Genomic DNA, 21,364 nt, shown 5'->3' with positions numbered 1-21,364 from the left:
TGCAATTATAATTGTAAAAAAAAAAAGTTTTTTTTTCTCTCAAAATATAGCTCTCACCTTTCACACATGAATGTGAGGACGAGCCCTTCTGGACAAATTTGATCGAAATTATTAGCCAAAAATGAGGAGAGTTGGTACTACGAGCCAAACGTGCTCTACGGCTCGTGTCACCACCAGCCAATCGTGGCGCAGGAGGGTTGACACTACGAACCAATTGTAGCTTTGGGCTCAGGACACTACTAGCCAATCACACCGTAGGAGGCGGGACTTGTGCGGTAGAACGTAAGGGAGTGGCGTGAACGCTGCAGGTAACGTTAGCGGCGTTAACGCCCGCTCTCAGAGGGAGAGACGCTGGAAAGTCCCGGTGGGTGACAATTTTTACGGATACGCTTAGAAAGAGACATTTACTCTCACTAACCCTCTCACTGGACTTGAGGGAAGACTTCCGAAGGTGAGTCCGGTCTTGGTCAAGTTTACAGTTAAGAGTAACGTAGCCTAGCTAGTTACGTTTTCATACGTAAAGACTTAGTCGCTCGTTAGCGTTACTAGGATAGTTTTCTTTAAGGTATAAACAGCCTGTACTGTAATACAACAAAGCCTAAAGCAAAGTATTGTATCTTAGCACCTCTAAACATCTCGCAGTCGCCTTTGAACAGGTTCAAAACACAGAAACACCCAGTCTGAATAGTTCCAGTTAGGTCTGAACAGCAAATAATGCCTCGCTAAAAAAAAAAAAGCTAATTATCCAAACTACACAGCACATAACCTGATCTAAACAGATGTAAGCAGGAGATAATACTAACTAAACAGTTGAAACGGGTCTAAATAGTAAAATCTAAACAGATCTAACATAATATTAGGGTTAAACAGCAAATATCTCCAATCTAAACAGCATATAATGCAATCTGAACCACTCTAACCAAGTCCAAGCAGCACATGACATGATCTAAACAGATGTAAGCAGATGATACTAACTAAACAGTTGAAACCGGTCTAAATAGTAAAATCTAAACAGATCTAACATAATACTAGGGTTAAACAACAAATATCTCCAATCTAAACAGCATATAATGCAATCTGAAACAGGTCTAAACAGCAAACAGTGCAATCAAAGCTGTTCTAACTAGGCCTATACAGCACAAAACCTGATCTGAACACATTTATGCAGCAACTAATGCCACCTAAACACTTCTACATACGTCCAAGCCGCAAACAATCCCATTTGAATCCCAAACTCAGCAGAACGTCTGATGTCCCGATTGTTTGACAGTGTTTTCAATTCATGTAAAACAGCTGAAAAATGAATGGTGGCCTAGTTAAGTTTAGCTAGTTTGACTTTTACCTGTTTTATTTATTTATTTATTTTTATTGTGTCCTTATGTGGGCAATTCATTTTAAATTTTGGCCTCCTTTGTCTGAACTTGCACTTTTGGTGAGCGCATCAGGTGATCTAAGCGGAAACTGTACCTCTAAAAATATAGATGCTAACGTTCTCTTGAAACTTCCTGATGAAAATGGATGTGAAAATGAACCTGTTGCTTAGGATGACACTTGTTTATTAGCTGGAAATGCAGAAAACTCATTAATAGGACAAAAGGGCAGCGTTTTTGCTCGAGGATGAAGTTGTTTTCTCTCCTTTTTGGTGTTTTTCACTTTTACAAGGCAAAAAAATGACATTCAGATAATGTGTACCAGTTAAGAGAGTCCATGTCTTCAATGAGTCTCCTCAAGCAATGGAAAGTACAGAGTTTCAGCGTCTTTGCTGTTTAGGCCATACTGGCATTTTACTTGATTTCCTATTTGGTCACTTTGATTTCGGCCTTGGTGCTGCAGAGAGAAGCAGACCTTTCTGCTATGAGTTTTAGCACATTTTGTCCCACTTTATACTGCATTGGTCTAGTTCAGTAAAGCTAGAGTGGGAGAAAAGGGTTCATTGTTTTAAATGAGAATTCTTTAGCAAACATTTCAAATACAGAGCAGGTATTTGTATTGATAGACTGATTGTAACCATACTGGGAAGAAACCATCTGACATGATATGTTAAGCTACCCACTTTATCTAATCAGTCCCCATTTACATTAAATCAGGTGATGAGAACCAAACCTGTGTTCTTCTAAGCCACACATTAATAACTGAAAGGACCCGTATGCTACTTTTTACCTGCATTTTATTTTTCTTTGAGGTCTGCTTATACCATTTGTGTGGTTTTATGTACCAAAAATATGGTTTTATTTCATTTTTACATGACAATTTTCCAACCTTGCTCAGAATTAAACAGGCTGTTTTTGTTTCTGTGCCTTTAAGACTGATGTAAAGATACATCTGTTCTGGTTGATTGTACCACATTGTGCCTCATTCTGAAAGTGCTGAAAACTTAAAACACTCCTTAGAACTTCGACATGAATGGGCAGAGTCTGCTGCTCTAGGCAGTATGTGAGTTGGTTCTCGTGAGATCACATTCAAAACGGGCTGTTTTTACAGCTTAGTTTCCATGTATGGGTTTTATAGACTGTGCTGTAGATGATTCTGTATAGAACATTTTTGAAAAGGGTTCTATGTAGCACCAAAAGGGTTTATCTGCCTTCTTGTCCGTCTGCATGTTTATTCATATATATATATATATATATGTATGTATGTATGTATGTGTGTGTGTGTGTGTGTGTGTGTGTGTGTGTGTGTGTGTATAATATATGTATGGGTGTGTGTGTGCGTGTGTGTGTGTGTGTGTGTGTGTGTGGGTATTCTACACACTTAAACCATGAACACTCAAAGTATCCTTGGCAAAAAGGGTTCTTCTATATAGAACCCGTTTCTAAAATGTTCTGTATAGAACCATCTGCAGCACAATCCCCATCAATCTGAGGAACACTTACATGATGCAAAGATTACAGATTTCAGCTCATTTGAATGCAGCTGTAAAAAATTAAGAAATGTGAACAGTTATACATTTTTCTATAATGATGGTTCATTTATATATATATATATATATATATATATATATATATATATATATATATATATATATATATATATATATATATATAATATTAATATTAACATGCTTTGAACACTAGTGTTTATCCTACTGTTCAGTCCACAGCAGTTTAGCTCTGCCCATTCACATGCTTTTTACACAGCATTTTAACGCAGGGCAGCCAATCAGAACAGAGCTCGTTTACGTAAATCCATCTTAAAGGCACAGTAATAGAAACAGCCTGTTTAGTTCCAAGGGGTAAAAACAAGTTGAAAAACAATTATATGTGCTTCAGTGCTGGCCCAAAATGTGTCAGAATATGAAAAATGAGTGTGTTTCATGTATTTTCAGGTGTGTGTGCAATGAGAAGGCCTTCATTAGGGAAATGAGTACAAGCATTGGCCCCATCCCTGCCCTACCCTACGGTTTGGATGCGTATGTTTGGCCTGTCTCCTGTAGCACCTCGGGGCAATCCTCCATCCACCCAGACACGCATGCATGGGGATCTTTGTCTTCTCTGCCCCAAATTTCTGTTTCCTGTAGTAGTAGAATGGACCAGACTAGGCCCAGCCCGACCCCAGAGGAGCCTGAGAACCTGAGCTCTGAGTTCCAGACACAGTTGGACCTGTTCCGGAAATTGGGCTTCTCCCAAACGCAGGTCAGGGCCGTCCTGCTGAAACTGGGGCTCAACACGGACACAAATAGGGTTTTGGGAGAGCTGATACGGGCAGGAGCCGAAACTGAGGAGAGAGAAGATGCCCACCTTGCCCCGGCGCTCGTTTCACGTGGTGAAGGCAGCAGTAAGAATGCGTCTTTACCAGTGGAGCAGGAGGAGGCCGCTGAAGATGACGACGCCCTGAGACCTATAGTGATTGACGGCAGCAACGTAGCTATGAGGTGAGAGTGCCTCATATCCCATAACAACAATAATAATAACTTCTGTTTCTGCATATTTCTCGAGTATTGGATATTTAAAAGAGCAATTCCGCTGGTTGTTGAACATTTCTGCATAATTCAGTGATGAACAGAGCTGCTGATATCTCTAGAATGACTGAGAAAGCTGGAGATTATGATCATATTAATAATATTTAGATATAATAATATTTAGAATGCCTCTTATTTGAAAAGTGACCAAATCTCAAGATAAATAATGCATCAAAAAAGCCATAAATAGATAATTACAGTACATTGTTCATCTACTTACTAAATAAGTTAAGTGATACTTTTTTAATCCCACAACCGGTGAAATTCCACCTCCGCATTTAACCCATCCATGAAGTGAAACACCACATACACACACTAGTGAAGACACACACACTAGGGGGCAGTGAGCACACTTGCCTAGAGTGGTAGGCAGCCTTATCCACGGCAGCCGGGGAGCAATTGGGGGTTAGGTGTCTTGCTCAAGGACACCTCGGTCATGGACTGTCGGTGCTGGGGATCGAACCGGCAACAGGGCCAGTTCCCTAACCTCCAGCCCACAACTGCCTCCAGTTATCATTACATGGTAATGATAGCAAAATATAGCCATTGTGTTTGTTTGTATTTGTAATGTTGATAATGGTAAATCTGGAAAAAAAAGATTTTTGGGGACTGATTTGCCTTGAAAGGCTTTAAAAATATGTTTAATATTCATACCTTGTTCATGTAATAACTTTCTGTGAGGGATCTTTTTAGAGCTGTTAAATTTAGCTGACATCATGTTCCTATCACCACCACTGTGAACAACACTGACTCTAATCTCTAAACCAGACCACTCTGAATGACTGATTTATTCCTTAACCATTTAATTATGCAGAAATTTTGAAAAAAATGAAAAATATTACTTCAAATATCCATAATTACCTTTACTTTCAGTCTTGGACCTTTCTCATTTACACAGCACTGACAGCTTATATTAAAATTATGCTGCAATACGTTTTAAGTTTCTTTCTTTGTTTTTATATGAAAATTATGTGCATTATAAATATATGAGATTATTATATGACAGTTGTTCACGTTTATTGATCCTTAAGATATGCAGCTAATTTGGGTTGTTGCTGGCTTTTATTTTAAAGAGCGTAATTGTTCAACAAGACATTGAACATCTACTGTAACATACACTACCACTCTACATTCTTTGGGGGGGCGGGGGGGGGGGGGGCTGTTTATCATTCATTCTCTTTATCATTTCATTTTCTTTTCTTTTAGCTTCCTACTAATTATTTGAAACCTGTCATGTTGCACAGGACTGGCCCATTAGAATTATTAAAAACTCTAGTTTTATTTTATTGAAAACATTGGCAAAACATTTGAATGGTGGTGTAAATCAGATTTTATCGTGTTAAGAAGTAAATTACATGAAGTCGTTTTTTAATTCATGGAAAAAAAACTAAAGTGGCAACGTTTGTGTTGATGCGAAGTAGTAGAGCGTTAGATGCAGTATTTCATTTTATTTATTTATTTATTTGTCTTTGCATGGCTGGTTATATGAGGGTAAATATGACCCAGGGGCAATAATCAAATAATACTATTGTGTTTGTTTTGCCAATTTGAAGCTGACTACTTTGAAAGGCTGGTTGTGCTATTATTTAGGTGGAATATCTGTTTGAGGGAAAGGCAAAGTAATGAAAACACCAGATATTATATGTATATATACATTAACGGTGAGTCAGCATTTTTATCCTTTGTCCTGTTCTTGGAATTCCAGTTACATGTTGTGTACAGTTTAGCTGGGAATTGAGCGGTTGTTAACGGCCTGAGGGCACAAAGCTTCCCAGGTGAAAGGAACAGCAGCTTATTAGAGTGTTCTCCACTCCGGGCTTTAATGACCCGCTCATGTTGGTACTCCTGTCACAAACATCCCCTTCATGAAAGTCATAACACGCAGTTTCTGCGAAACTTTTGCTGCTTTCAAGTGGCTGTTTAGTCTCAGGTCCCATATGTTTCTATTCATGAGCTGTCTTGTGACCTTTGTTCCTGTTTTTGTAGGCAGGCTTTCCGCAGTTGTCACACAGTCATGTATTTTTGACATAGTTCCTCTTAACCCCTTCAACAGCACACTGGAAATTGTTTTTGAGATCTGTTAGATATGTTTCCTCTTCGGTCACACATGTTCAATCAGTGGCAGTGCGTGGAACTTCCTGATAGTGATTTCAGCATGTTCGGTCTTTTTCTTCTCTTTTTGACACTCATGATCTCATCTCATAGTGACCATAGTGTAAAAAAAAAAAATGTATGTATGACCCCGTTACAACCCTGGCATCAATTTCAGAACAGGCATGATTTTTCAGAAAACAATAAAAATTCTCAGTACAACATTTGATATGTTGTTTTTGTGGCGTTTCATTTAAATATAGGGGTTAAATGATTGTTTGCACATCACTGCAGTCTGTTTTTATTTACGTTTTGCCCGGTGTCCCGACTTTTTTTTGGAAACACAGTTGGAATTGAGGCGCTGAAGTCTGGGTGCTCGCTGTCTGATTTTTAGACGGCTGGATAACAAGTTTAATCGACCTGAGGGCCATTCCCAGATACCCACAGGCGCATGACCCACTTTTCCCAACATACTCCACTATGTCTAATAAACCTCTGTATGCAAATCCACTGCTATGCAGATTGGGGCCTCCGCCCTTCCTTGAAGAGACGGAGACGAAAGAGACAAAGTCAGAACTGGCCTGACTGCATAGTAACCCTCTCCTCTCTGACTTGCACTGCTTAGCTTTGAGAAGCCATGGGCCTGTCCCTGTTCAGCAGAACACTAGCATGGTGGAATTCCCTTGAAGGCTGTTGGTGAAACATTAACAGAACCCCTTTCCCAGTTCTGGTACACAGTTTCATGTTTGTCTTTGGCTAACAAAACGTATTCACTTTAACAATCAAATCTTGCCTTGATTAATATTATGTTGCACTACAGAGATGCTTTTTACCTCCTGCTCAATGCCCAGATCTATAGGAACTGTTCTGGAGCAATGACTGGCTATTAGCCAATTTCCAGTAACATGTTTTGCCTTCCTTTCAGCCACGGCAACAAGGAAGTTTTCTCCTGCCTCGGAATTCAGCTGGCTGTGAAGTACTTCCTGGACCGAGGTCACGAGGATGTTACGGTGTTTGTGCCCTCCTGGAGGCGAGAGCAGCCCAGGCCGGATGTACCAATCACAGGTGAGATGGGGGGAACCTCACTCTATATTAAAGATCATGTGCAGGCGTGGACAAAGTGAAGAAGAAGAGGAAGGAGGTGAGGTGAGAAATTCCGTCACGGGAAAGAGGAGTGAAGGACTGGTATTTATAGGAAGCTAGAATTGAGGAGATGTTGATGCAATGTTGATTTTGTGTTTGAGACCTAAACATCGAGCTGGACTTTGTTTTTGAGCCGTAAGTGTGACGTTAATACACAAAGATGTATGACGTGGTCTTAAAAAAAAAAAACGTAAACACGACCCAGTCAGAGGCGACTTTTTAAAAAGGTTTTTTTCAGGTCTTTAGCGTGCCCATATTTTAGCGTTTCAATCAGAGCGTCTGACTCAGTAGGGCAACGTCTTTCAATCACAACAAAAAATCGTGCACGGTGCAGGTGATCTAGTATGCAAAGAAAAACTCTATCAATCCCTGGTTATGATAGAATTTTAGTGATAGTGGTAGAAGATTAGTGCCATATTTTTGTAGTACAACAAAGTTTTGGTTTGTTTGTTTGTTTTTTGTATGGGAAATTTTTGCTGTAGTACCAAATATGGCACCAAACCTCCACAGCGTTAACATGTTAGAAATTTTAATGATTCACACAATATATCCACAATATATCCACAATATATCATAATGAGTGCATTTACCTTCTTTCACTTACATCTTTTTGACTCAACCCAGCGCACCCAGTTCACATTTTGCTCATTGCAGTGTAATATGATTTTGAAATCAACTGACTGTGGACAGTGGTTGCAGTCAGCTTATATAACTGCAGTTATCTCAAATAATTTGGAATTTTACAGTAGCTGTGGCTAAGAAACCGTATCAGTTGGTCACTTCTAATATACAATATTTCCAACTAGCAGCTCATTTCCCTCATTATCTTCTCAAATTCAGTGCTTTACAGCAAGAAACACTAAATTGGGCATTGAAACTAAGGATTAGTGTAAGAACTAAGGATGGTGTGTTTGTGCTTTTGTAAGTCAGCGTGGGAGCTAGTGACCCTGCTGATACTGTAGGAGAAGGAAAGTTTGACCCATTTGTCATAGCGGGCATATTCCTAAAGACGATTAAATAAATTAGTTTTTATTAAATGTCCGCATACTGTTTGTCTTGTACATGAACAGGAAATTAAGTTGTTTGAAGTCAAACAATTTCAGTTAATCACGTAACAGAGAAGCACAGATAACAAATTAAATGCAAGACAAACAACCCACTTGGTTAATGTTTTTGAGAGTAAAGGATGAGTAACACTTCACCACTGTGTACATATCTAAATCAAAGTAGCATAAAAGATGGCTGTAGCTGCAAAACGTAATTGCACCTGTCACTCATCTCACACACTGTTTTTTTTTTAGCTAGTAATTGCTTAAGATTAATGCATTTACTGTCTGTCAGAAAAAGTGATTACCTTCTGTTCAATCAGAAAAACTTGTTTGTGGGTTTCTAAAGAAAATACACATGTTGGCTGATGTTACTGTTGATTGTGTGACATGATATGATGGTTTGAAACAAAACAATCAAAAAAATTCACCCAGTCCTGATTTGCCTCATAAAGCTGCAGACAACAGCTATATCGACAGTATCCACAGGTTCACCTGAAGCAGTGCTACTCTCAGAATGTTCAATTTGAAGATTTGGTATAACAGATGAACTGAAATGCAGTGAAACCTGTCGTCGGGAATTATTAAAACCGTTGGTGCAGGTTGTAGAAATGTACCGCTCTCTAACGCGTTTAGTGTTGTGCTATATGTCATTATATTCTGTATTGTGTGCTGTACTGTGACTGTATTTAGAACATTCTTCTGCCTATTGTTGTTTATCCCTACATGGTCACTTGTCATGAATAGGCTGAGCCTAATCTTGGCATCAGTACTGCTCTAAAATTGCATCAGTGTCTTACGGGCTGGCTAGGTGTCTGGTACCTGCACGCAAATAAACTTCACTTCTCCAGACATATGGCTCGTCCCCTGATACAGTTAGGGTTTTGATTCTTTAAGGTTGTGGAGTGGATGGAGGGGATGTACCTCCTCAATTTCTCACAGAGTTTAAAAAAACACACATACACACATATAAATTGTCAATAATTCAGTAATAATAGAGTGAAATAATAAGGTATACAAACACCTCTTAGTTCTAGTCTCTTAATCATGCTGTTAGTTAGAAGTGAGATGATCCATGAAATAATCCCACATTCCCAGTTCCACAGGCCCTTTGCCCCGTATTCTAGCTAACATAACCTCATGTGATGCAGTCTAACTCATTAGGATTTAGACCTGTGGGCGATTTCCACATGTCTTAATATGACTCTGGCGGCTGAGGTTATCCCCACCATCAGAACTGAATATGCCCTTTTTGTTAGAGTTGGGGTTTCTGTTTGATCTCTCAAAAGACATAAACTTTGTAGCTGACACACAATTTTTAACATAATAATAGCGATTAACAGTGTCATTATTCATTGAATGCAGCTTCTGAAAAAAAGCCTAAACTGGTCAAATTGGCTGATGAGCCATTTTGCTTCCTTGTTGTTACTATCTAAATAATGCGATAAACTGCTACAAAGAATCGTGTAGAGTCAGGAAGAGCTACGTGAGAGTGAAAAAATAATAAAAACACCGACTCATTCTGCTAGCATACATGCTAAGAATATTAGAATTAGCCGGCAAATACACCAGCATTACTTAGCATTGCCTTCCAAATGTGTTGGAGCACCCAGTTAGTAGGTAAAACTTTCATGAACCCCTTGATTTCTCAGTTATGTATTTACATTTATTTGCCACAACTCAACACAAACTTGTTGCAGAAACCTAACGAATGTGCAAAGTTATTGTAGTCATAAATAACTGTGATCACCTGAGATAATTGAGGTTGGACGGTTTTGTAATAATTGTGACAGACCAGGTTATCATGAGTTTTTCCATGACAGTTTATGACCTGTAATATATCAGTGATATGTTTGTCACCATGCTAATAAATAATATTTGAGGAACCAGAAAGAGCCATGTGAGTGATTCCTGATTGGGCATAAGAGGGCCCACAGATACATGGCTCACACTGCAACGTGGTTTTGTGAACTTTCTTGTTTATAAGGCTTGCAGAGGATTAAAGTTTAGATGTTTGGAATGTGGTTGTAATTGTATATTAACAGACTCCGTCTTTCATCGAGTGAATGTGCTGTGGAGCCGTAGTGGCAAAGTACTGATTCACTACATAGGTCAGCTAAAAAAGCCTGTCTTACACAACTCTTTGGTCTAGGAAATGTAATTGCATAAATTGCCAGGAAAAACCCTACTCCGTTTATTTCCCTTCCAAGCCAGCCTGAATGTTTCTGATCTATGGACCTGTTTACATGACTTACCCAGGGGCTTTTTTAGTGCTTCAGTACTTCCTGCAAGCTGCAGAGAAACGGGGCTGTCATTATACTCTTTGCTTGACTAGATAGGACTTTATGTAATTCCTTAGGCTGTTCACAGACATGGACTGTGTTTCCTGGTGTGTGCGTGTGTGTGTGTGTATATATGTGTGTGTGTGTGTGTGTGTGTGTGTGTGTGTGTGTGTGTGTGTGTATGTATGTATGTATGTATGTATGTATGTGTAGTGGGTGGGTTACAAACTATACGCAGATGGTGTTTATATATATATATATATATATATATATATATATATATATATATATATATATAAATAATTTTTTTATTTTTTTTTATTTTTTTTTTAAAACCACAATCCATGACATTCCTAAAAATTTTGTCTTGACTGCTGCTCATCTCTTAGAACTGGGAAAAAAAGGAGGTTGGTTAGGCTGCCTTGGACAAAACTGATATTATTTGTCAGCTTTAAATTTTCCATTCCACCTTAGATGATGCAGCAATTACATTCTGGCTCCCGAGGCTTGTTTTAAACACACTACCTCTGCGTGGGGTGAGCATAGCAGCAGCATGACTGTTACAGTAGTAGTGGTGCAGCAAGAAAGGTCTATAGACATTCTGTTTTCCGTGAATAGTCAAATCAGTCGCTCTGGGTATATATATTATTTATGAAAGACCATGGCATGTTTGTTTATCCAGTACAACATTCTAAATGGTGATTGTAAATAGATGATGTAATTTTAAACCCTTATAATAAAAGAAGCTGAACTCAGTATTTTTTTTTTTTTTCTCTACTGAAAGTCGACCCATTTTCCACAAATCTGGGTTATAAACTATAAGCAGATGGCGTCTCTTCAGTGGTCTGCTCTGTAAAAATTATATAGTAACACAGATGAAAAATAACGGCTTTCAGCAGTAAATTGTAAACATATAGCAGTATGTATTAGATCCTAAAACACATTTACTATTCATTTGAGGGGAGATTTACCAAAAAAATAAATAAAATAAAAATGTACATTTATTTTGTGCAGTTATAATATGAATAATGAATAATAGAATAATAATAGAATAGAATGAATAATTTGCCTTGTGATTCAGTCATGTAAATTCAGATGGACAAACTAAAATATACCCAGGTCAATAAAGAATGTTTGTTTTATTTTTTTATTTGCTTTTCTGTTCCATTCTCTTTATTGTCCAGGTCTGTATTTTGTGGTTCTATCTCCATTCTCTACGTATCGCACTGTTCAGTGCTGTAACTGGGACGCTCGGTACACACAGCCTGTGTGAAAGCATTGACCTGTTCACATGAATGCCGAAATGAAAAGCAAGACATTCCACGTCACTCGTGCCATGCAGAGGTAGCATGTGTGAAACGGGCCCAAGGAAACTTTTAATGTGTACCTTGGATTGTTGATTAGCAAAGCTGTTTGAAATGGCAAGTGTAGTAAGAAACCTGGAGCTGAAAGAAGTTTTCCAGTTGAGTGCAATAATGATAAGCAAAGAGTAGTAGACTGAAGAGTGACGATGTGCCGACACTGCGCAGATACTGGTGCTGATTCTCCAACAGTGCATACTCACTTTTTAGCCATCAACTAAATGTCTGTGACTGAAGTAAAGAGACACAGGTCACAGCAGCTTTTCCTCACAGGATCCAATCAAGTTCTGAACAGGCCAAACAGACACAGGCATGTTTTATAGTTACCAATAGCAGAAAACGCTCGGTTGTAAACAGTCCTGGAGCCATGTTATAGAAACTTATTAATTCCAAAATCTTATCTGTTAAGTTGCCATAACAGAATCTATTACAGAACACGTCTTATGTTCATAATCTTATCCTGAAAAGGAAACATTGTTACAGAAACATCTGTCTTAACTTTGACCATGAAAGGTGTCATAACTCCTGATTTAACTGTCGGTTTATATCGTTAATGCAGTGACTGGCAGCAAAGTTCACTATAATGGCACTTTTTTAAGGGTTCCTTTGCATGACTAAAGGGTTCTTTCCATTGTGAAACTCTTCTTCTGATTGATGGAGAATATGCTATGGATGGTTCTTTATATAACCTTTTTGAAAAGGGTTCTCTAAAGCACCAAAAAGGGTTTCACTGATGTTTCAAAGAACCCCTATTGGTGCTATATGGAACCCCTTTTGCTAAGAGTGTAGTATAATGAGCTGACATTTATCCCCATTGAAAACAGTGCTTTGAGGAGGTTTATTAGGAGGAATAACGTTAGCGCGCTAGGCTAAAGCACCTGAGAATCTCAAGGTGAAACTGAAGAGCTCTGATAAACAGCAGGAGGCACGCTCACAATATTTCTAACTTTAGTTCATCGTGCTTTAGTGGTCTTTGACCTTTCTTCATCAGTAACAGCGGGAACCTGGCCTCTTCCTATTTCCCCTGTTATATCAAAAACAGGCTTCTGTGTGTAAGTCCTCAGTGTTCAAAAGCTCTTAAAAATATAACGGCATATTTTATAAATGTTTTATAAATGTTTATATTTATAAAATGTTTTATGCTATTCTGTGTTCAGGAAATTAATATATCATTTTATATAAACTATGATTTTGTTCAAGTGCTCTATTTTAACCCATTCAGTTCCCTTTAGTGTTTGAGAAACCTTTACAGAATTACAGAACGGTAATTCTCCTCACTACAACTTCTCCGAACTGGCTTGATTATTTTGATTACACGTTTACGTTTCAGCTGTGCGCGTATGGTTGGTTGCTAGGCAACAGCTTATTGTTGACTTTGATCAGGTAGGTTAAGATTTGCTAGCTCGAGATAAGATGCTGTCAGATAACATAATATTCCTTAATTCAGATAAGATTCGCTTCTGTAATGCGAATTTGTGAAAAATCTTATTTCACCCTTATTTTGTCAGATCACAAAGAAAGGAAGTTCCTATAATATGGACCCTCTTTCACAGTTTGTTCAGTTTGCTGATCGAGCCATATTAAAAAAAATCCATAACTTTCATATTTCATAAGCTACATTCAGAAGCTGGGCGTCATATGAGGCTGTAACTCTTCCTTCCAGTCAAATAGATGATGTCATTTTAAACCCTTATAATAAAAGAAGCTGAAAGCATTTTTTTTTCTACTGAAAGTTGAGGCGCTTTTCCACAAATCTGGGCTATAAACTGTAAACGGATGCATCTCTTCAGTGATCTGCTCTATAAAAATGATTACTATAAAATAATACAAACAGCGCCTGAGATTTTTGGCTTTCAGCAGTATAATTGTAAGCATAAAGCAATATGTGTGATCATAAAACACGTTTTCTTTCATTTGAGGCGAGCTTTTACAAAAATAAATAAATAAAAATGTACATTTATTTCATGCAGTTACTGAATAATTTGCCTTATGATTTGGTCACGTAAATTCAGATGGATAAACCAGAATATACAGACGAGCATAAGAGGTTAACATTAACATTTAGGGACCATCCCATGCTGTTTTCACTAGCTTTTTGGACATAACAGTAATACTTAAGAGTGTAACAATTTATTATTCAGAATGGAGTCATTATATTCATTTATGTCTCAAGTATGATCTTAGAGGTTCTTTAGGAGAGGAAAACAAAAATACTGTGATACTCAGGACTTGATTTTATCAGTATTATATTTATCACTGATTTTCTTTTATATGGAAATGTATTTTGCACCACACTAAGCTTTGAATTGCTGTATAAATAAGTATATGGACAAAACCAAATGTCTTTGTGTCTGTTTTCGGTTGATTTGCCACAGATCAGCGCATTCTTCGGGAGCTGGAGAAGAAAAAGATTCTCGTTTTCACGCCTTCTAGACGTGTGGCCGGAAAGCGGGTGGTCTGTTACGATGACCGCTTCATCGTCAAGTTGGCATATGAGTCAGATGGCATCATTGTGTCCAATGACACCTACCGCGACCTACAGGGGGAGAAGCCTGAGTGGAAACGCTTCATTGAGGAGAGGCTCCTCATGTACTCCTTCGTCAACGACAAGTAGGTCACGCATCGCATGCTGGCGTATTTGCTTACCTTGAAAAACCTGAAGGTTAGCGTGAAGGTAGCATGAAGGTTCAAAGCTGACTTAACTCTGTCTTACATAATGTCCCATCGTCAGCATGTGAAACTGGAGCTTTCTGTGTGCTACTGTATTTTCTGTATATGTAAGCTCAATGCTGCTTTTGTTGTTGTAGGCATACACACAGTGCCTCAGAGTTCCTACAGTCATATTCACAGTTGTTGAATTATTTAAAATGGTTCTTCTAGGGCTCATGGTTCTATATAGAACCATTTTCTTCACTGAAGAACCCTTGAAGAACCTTATCTAAATGTGTTCTAAATGTGTTTCCACAGTGTAGGCTGAAAAAAGAATATGAACCCCCTACATTCCTAAAAAGAAGGAATGGTTCTACTCAAAAAGCCCTCTGTGGGATTAAAGGGTTCTCTGCATTGTGAAAGGGTTCTTCACATTGAGAATATGCTGTGGATGCAGACCTTTTTGAAAAGGGTTCTATATAGCACAAAAAAGGGCTCTTCTATTGGTACAAGCTTGACTTCATAACAAGAGCCATTTTGGTGCTATATAGAACACTTTTCAAATAGGTTCTATATAGAACCATCTGTAGGATGTTCTAAGGATGTCCATCAATTAGAAGAAAAATCATTTAATGATGCAAAGAAGCGTTTAATCACACAAAGGGTTCTTTGAGTGTTCTATATAGGTCCTATCCTATGCTGTATGTATGTATGTATGTATGTATGTATGTATGTGTGTGTGTGTGTGTGTGTGTGTGTGTATAGGGTTAGGGTATATATATGAAATAATAAATGTATAATTTATACATCCCATATTTATATGCTTTTATGTAGAATCATTTTCTTTACTAAATAAACCTTGAAGAACATTCTTTTTAAGAGTGTAGTTTGTGACACAAATGGCTATCAATTTCAGCTTTGTTGAATGTTCTTTCTATATTAAAATAAATGTAATGATGTTGTGAAGTCAATGGAGAAGAGCAGGTTAAAAGGCAAAAATGGACACTAAATTTACATGGAAGTTAACTAGTGAGCTGAACCCAGTGTGTTAGAACAGACAAGTTGAATCATTTTGTGCATTAATATTGATCTTATAAAAATTCCTTATAAATTCACCCACTGAAACAGAACGCGACCATAAAACGTAAATTTTGATGAAATTTTAAAGGTCATTTGATGCTCATAATTTTCCTTCTCACCGCTTGCTCTTTATCTTCTCCCAAGGTTTATGCCTCCAGACGATCCCCTCGGGAGACATGGCCCTACTCTTGACAACTTTCTCCGCAAGACTCCACGAGCTCCTAAGCGACTGCCCTGCCCTTACGGTAATTCTGAGAAGTCGTCGCTAACTTTGTTCTAAAAAGAACAAACACCTCATATGCAAATATTGTATAGCTACCTAACAGGTGTCTACAGGTCCAAACGAAAGTATAATCCTTTATGGTATGTAAATGTGGTGTGTGGTTTCTTCGTTGCCACAGGGAGTTTGGAGCTGTAATCTGATATGTTCGCTTCTAGTGGGTGATAAATCACACAATCTTGTTTGCATTGCAGTTAACATTCATCCATTTGTGATAACTGCTCCTCCAAGAACACACACAAATACAGCAGGCATTTCAAAGGCATATACCGTTGTCTAGGGTGGGAACTTGATGATTCAATTTGATTTTGATTTAGGTTGACAAGATGCATTTATACAGTGATTCTAGATCCATCATGATGCATATGCATTTGCATATGTCCTTTTTTCCCTTCCTGCAAGCCAGTTGGGGCATAATGTCTCTGCGTGTGTGTGAGGTTATTTTATAGTACATGCAGAGCCTAAATAAAAGTCTGATTATTGTTTTATGCAGCGATTCTCAAAGTGGTCCTAAGGGCACCTCCAGACAACTCACATTTTTGCTGTATTCTTCATGTGTTGAGTTGCATTGGAGCGGAAATCCAGGGGGATCTGTTTGAGAAACACTGGTTTTGTTAATCGGTTCACAGTCTTTCAAGAGAGAATCGCAATGCATCTAAGAATTGATTGTTTTTCCCTCCCCTACTTTTCTCTTATCATGACGCTTAACTGTGAATAAGGTGGTCATATGAGACGTCTCTTTCAGGCTCAGAAACGAATAATAATCTATTTTTCTTGCTTTTTGTTGTCAGGTAAAAAATGCACCTATGGGATCAAGTGTAAGTTCAGCCACCCAGAGCGAGCCAAACAGTCCCAGCGTTCCTTGGCAGATGAGTTGCGAGAGAAAGCTAAGATCCCAACCTCGCCACAAAGATCGACATCAGCAGGCCGCGGTACTTCTCTGGAGGAGGTCATGGAGCAGAAACTCACCCTGGATCTGAAGGGGCCCCTCAAGAAAGCCCATACTAGTGAGAATGTGCCAGTATTAAAGAGTGGGCCACAGTCCACTCAGAGAAAGTTCCCATCAAAACGTGAGCGGCCTGGTCACTACTCTCCAACAAGTCTGGACTCTTTCCACACTTCCTCTCAGGAGCTCCTGGATTCGGGCCTGGGCTCATACGAGTACACTGAGCTTAACGGCAGCAACTGTGACCACATGCATAGGGGAGAATACAGAAATGCAAAGTCTCAGCCTGGCAGTAAGCACCGGCCCCTGCCGTCCGTCAGCCAACCGTGCAGCTGCTGCTCCCTTAAGTCCATGAGCTCCAGTAATGGCTACCAGCACCACAGCATGGACATGGCTACCTCACAAAACCCAGGAGCCATGCCCTACTGTCAGCCTCGATATAACTCCTATGGAGGAGGCCCCTCTTACCTGCCAATGAACATGCCCCAATACAGCCTCCCCCATGACTACCACCACAACAGGCTGCCTCCCCACCAACATAGTTACTGGTCTGAGCCATATGGCGGCTACAACCTTTCTTCCCCCAGCCCCATGCATGGTGAGATTGCTCCCTGGGGCATGGTGCCTCCAAAAACTAGTCAGCCAATGCCAGAAAGGGAACAGTTGCGAAAGAAACTGCGTGCCATTTTTAATGCCCGTCTTGTAGACAGAGCCATGGACATGTTCCCGAACTTAATGGACTCTCAGAAACTGGCTCAGGAGATACTCAATCTACAGTCATATGAAGGGGTTTTGTGAGTTTCACTGACTGCTTTTTGGTTTTACTTCAGGTCCAGGACCAAGGGGATGTGGGGGAACGGGTTTTCACACTAGAGGTGTGTAAGTTTAGCCCTATTTGGATGGGATTTACATAAGTCGGTGGTGTAATATAATTATTACCAGCATTTCTCTGTGACTTCAGTCTTGTCTGAAAGCGCCATATCAGTAATTTTTGCTGACTGCGCGCTCCTGCGTCAGGAAAGATTCTGCTGACTCTACCTTCTGTAAAACGACCCATAAAAACAACCTTAGGTTTATGAATCTGGTGCAAATCGACATGTCAGTGAAAACACAATAAATCCCTTTCCACAGAATGTGATAAAGTTTGGAGACACTGAAAGAAGCATTTACTCATGTCCTCTAATGAAGCCGAAGCCTGCTACGTTTGAATTTTCCTATTCCACCTTAACTAGTGCAGCAGTTAATATTATAATGCCTGAGACATCAGAATGTAACTGCTGCACCATTTAAGGTGGAACGGAAAAATATGAATAAGAAGCTGGCAAATAGGAGGCCAACTTCAGCCTTGTTCTTCTCGACAGTTAAAATCAACTCAGAACATGTAAAAAAAATACAGGAAAAAAATGTTTTCTGAAAAAGATAAAGGTTTCGTGATGTGAAGTGGTCCATCTGCTGTGAGTTCAAGCTAATGACTCACTGCATTCTCTTCAGACAGCAAGGTAAATGGTTAGGGTAAACAGAATAATGGATAAATTAAATGTGCTATCTTTTCTACTATTTTCTGTAGGGAATTGACTGGCCACTCCCATCTCTGTCATTTGTACCATGATTTCTTATTCTGTGTGAATCGCTCATAAACATTACAGACTTCCTGAGGTAAACTGGCATTACCCCAGCTAACCATGGAACACTTATCCCGTCCGAATAGGGATACATATTTTTGTTCTGCACATTGGAGCAGTAGTTCACTTCTCAGATGTTTTGAACATCCACTGTTTTGTTTTTTTGTTTAGTTATCAGATTTTGTGGTCTATTTGAATCAAGTACTGAATACTATATAGTTCATACGGGTTCATTTGGCTTGCCAATTGTTCAAGTTTTCTGCTGCCAGCTGCCAACATTCGCTATTTGACTGTTTGGTTGTTATAGACTTAACACGTTGTGTTACTGGTCAATTTAATATTGGTTGCATTAACCAACTATTTGTAGCGATTTATCTGGATTTGGTTCTCAGTTCCTGCCGCATTGTTTTGTCAGCACTTCGGCACAGAACGCCATACGTTACCATGGTGTAACAATGCTTTATTTTTAATTTATTGATTGAGTTTTATTTTCAGTCTTTTATTTTTGACACATTAAGGTGGCAGTAGGCATAGCATTTATTTCAGGTTTAGAATTTCACTGAATTTATTAATAAATTATCATCCTTTTTGAGAAAGTAAGCCCTTAATGTTTAGGTACTTTTAAATAGGTAATTCATTATTAATGGCTAATATCTTTTAAGTGTCTAATTATGGTGGTGTTATTCAAATGTGGTCGGTTGGCACTGTGTGCCTTAAACAGCAGTCTCCATGCAAAACTACCTAAGAGAGGTAGATAAGTGTACACCCTGTGGGTTCTGGGAATTTTCCCATTGCTGCAAAACAGTAAATAATCATATAATCACTTTGAGGTGTAATTAACATGACACTGGCAGAAATCCCAGCAGGCACTCTGAATTTAATAGCTAAACAAAGAACACATCTATGCAAATCAGGGTTGTCCTGAACAACAGACCAATAGAAACAGAAGCTGCATATATTTCTCCCCTGTTTAGTATGTCTTTTATTAAAGGTTTAGAAAATAACACCAGATTGATGAATGTTGATGAAGCATGTGTGTCAGTGTACACAAAGTCTTTGAGGCGTCACAGCCTCACGTCACAGAGTGTTGTGTTTAGGGATTATCTGATGTCAGTAACTCAAGATAAGGGCAGAGTTACCTGCTGTTTGTGAAACGTCATGCAATAAAAACTAACAAAAATGTTCCAGTTATTTATTGTTAAGACTGCTCTGTTTTTGATGGTTATACCACAGGTAGGTCTGACCTTGCAGTGCGATTGGCTGAGAGACGTTCAGTGAATGCCTGCATCTCCAGATCTCTAAGTATCGATATGTCTCATTCGCCTGTAGCTTTCACTCTCAGAAAAAAAAGGTACCAAACTGTCATTGGGGTTCTACCCCAGGTGTCATGAGATGACATCTTCAAGGCTACATCTTCAGCTCTTTTAGTTAGTGAATATAATTGTGCCATATTCCAGTTACACTGTTGAAAACAAAGGAACTGTACAGGTACAGTATTTTTCATTCATCAAGGTACAATGTCAATGTTCCCTCAAAGGTACTACAGTGGTTTTAAGGCCCAACTGACAGTTTAGTACCTTTTTTTCTGAGAGTGTGCAAGATTGACTCCATACACCTTGTCTTGACTATTTGACCTTACCTGTATTTAAAAGATATGCCAACAGTTTATTGCAAAACAAATGTAAAACAAGACAAAAAATGGTCACTGATGCATGCAAAGCACCAGCATGCAAAGAGCCCATTAGTATTTTTAAAATAGATGTATTTATCCATTTTGTCAATAACATGACGAACGCGTAACATTCTGTATTTTGCTGTTGAAGAAAATCACATTTTGTCCTTTCTTTGTGGCTCTGGCTTTCTTGTGAGTAGATGATCTGAAAAAGCCATACAGACAAGGTCTTGTTCAGACAAAAAAAATTGGCACCAGCCACACTGCTGTATGTGATCCACATGAACCACCGCAACACACACTAACATACCACCCAAATAATATGCTCTGGGGTGGTCCTATTAAGGTCCTGAGCATTACAAAACGGGGTGAAGGGGGGGCGCCGCTAACAAAGCATGCAGAAATGATGGACTGCAGTCTGTGATTGTAGAACTAGTGCCTCTATATGGTCAGTGGAGCTGATTAAATGCACAATGGGCTTCATTCACCAGCACATTCCTGTGTTGCAAGGCAAGTTTATGTAGCACCTTTCATACACTACTGTCATTCAAAATGCTTTACAAATGAAAAAATCTTACATTTATGACATTTGGCAGACACTCTTATCCAGAGTAACTTAGTGTGATTATTTTTACGCAGGTAGGCAAATGTTAGGAGTCTTGCACAAGGACTCTTATTGGTATAGTGTAGGGTGCTCACCCCAGTGGAGGATTGAACTCCTGTCTCGGGTATGGGAGGTAGTGGTATTACCCACTACGCTATACCAACCTACAATACCTGCCTACCGTATAAAGTCATTTAAAAAGTAAAGGAGAACAGAAAAACAAGGTGAAGGAGAATAGAAATTGAAAACATGATTAAACCACAAAATAGATTTCCGAAGAGAAAATCATTAAAGAGTCAAAATTAAATAAGTGCTGTTATGAAAGAGATGGGCTAGAAAAGCTAAGTGTTTTAAACATAACTGAAAGCTATTCAAATAAGAACGTTTTCAGTACAGATTTAAAAGTTTCCAATGTCTGGGCTCTTCTAATGTTTCTGCTTCTCCATGTCTAGTCTTCACCTTCGGCGGGTCTAACTGACTAGTACCTAATGATCGGAGATTTCTGCTCAGCTCATATCGCTGCTACTCCTGCACCATTAAGTGATTTATATATCAGTAACAGCACCTTGAAGTCTATTCTGTAACAGACTGGTAGCCAGTGTAAGGATTAAACAATGGGGGATGATGTGT

General features: G+C 38.9%; 1 protein-coding gene across 1 annotated transcript; it reads left to right on the top strand.

The window, feature by feature from the left end:
* The first annotated feature begins 288 nt into the window (after window positions 1–288).
* Window positions 289–19,649, top strand: si:dkey-206d17.12 (uncharacterized protein LOC563108 homolog). Its single transcript, XM_017718380.1, has 6 exons — window positions 289–451; window positions 3,326–3,871; window positions 6,975–7,114; window positions 14,257–14,491; window positions 15,755–15,855; window positions 16,682–19,649. Exons 2-6 carry the CDS (start codon window positions 3,360–3,362, stop codon window positions 17,632–17,634), a joined length of 1,941 nt encoding a protein of 646 aa, XP_017573869.1. The 5' UTR covers window positions 289–451; window positions 3,326–3,359; the 3' UTR covers window positions 17,635–19,649.
* The last annotated feature ends 1,715 nt before the right edge of the window (window positions 19,650–21,364 follow it).

Source organism: Pygocentrus nattereri, chromosome 11 (assembly GCF_015220715.1).
Source record: "Pygocentrus nattereri isolate fPygNat1 chromosome 11, fPygNat1.pri, whole genome shotgun sequence".
Taxonomy (NCBI): Eukaryota; Metazoa; Chordata; class Actinopteri; order Characiformes; family Serrasalmidae; genus Pygocentrus; species Pygocentrus nattereri.
Note: the sequence above shows the minus strand (reverse complement) of the source record. Positions and strands in the feature narration are given on the sequence as shown.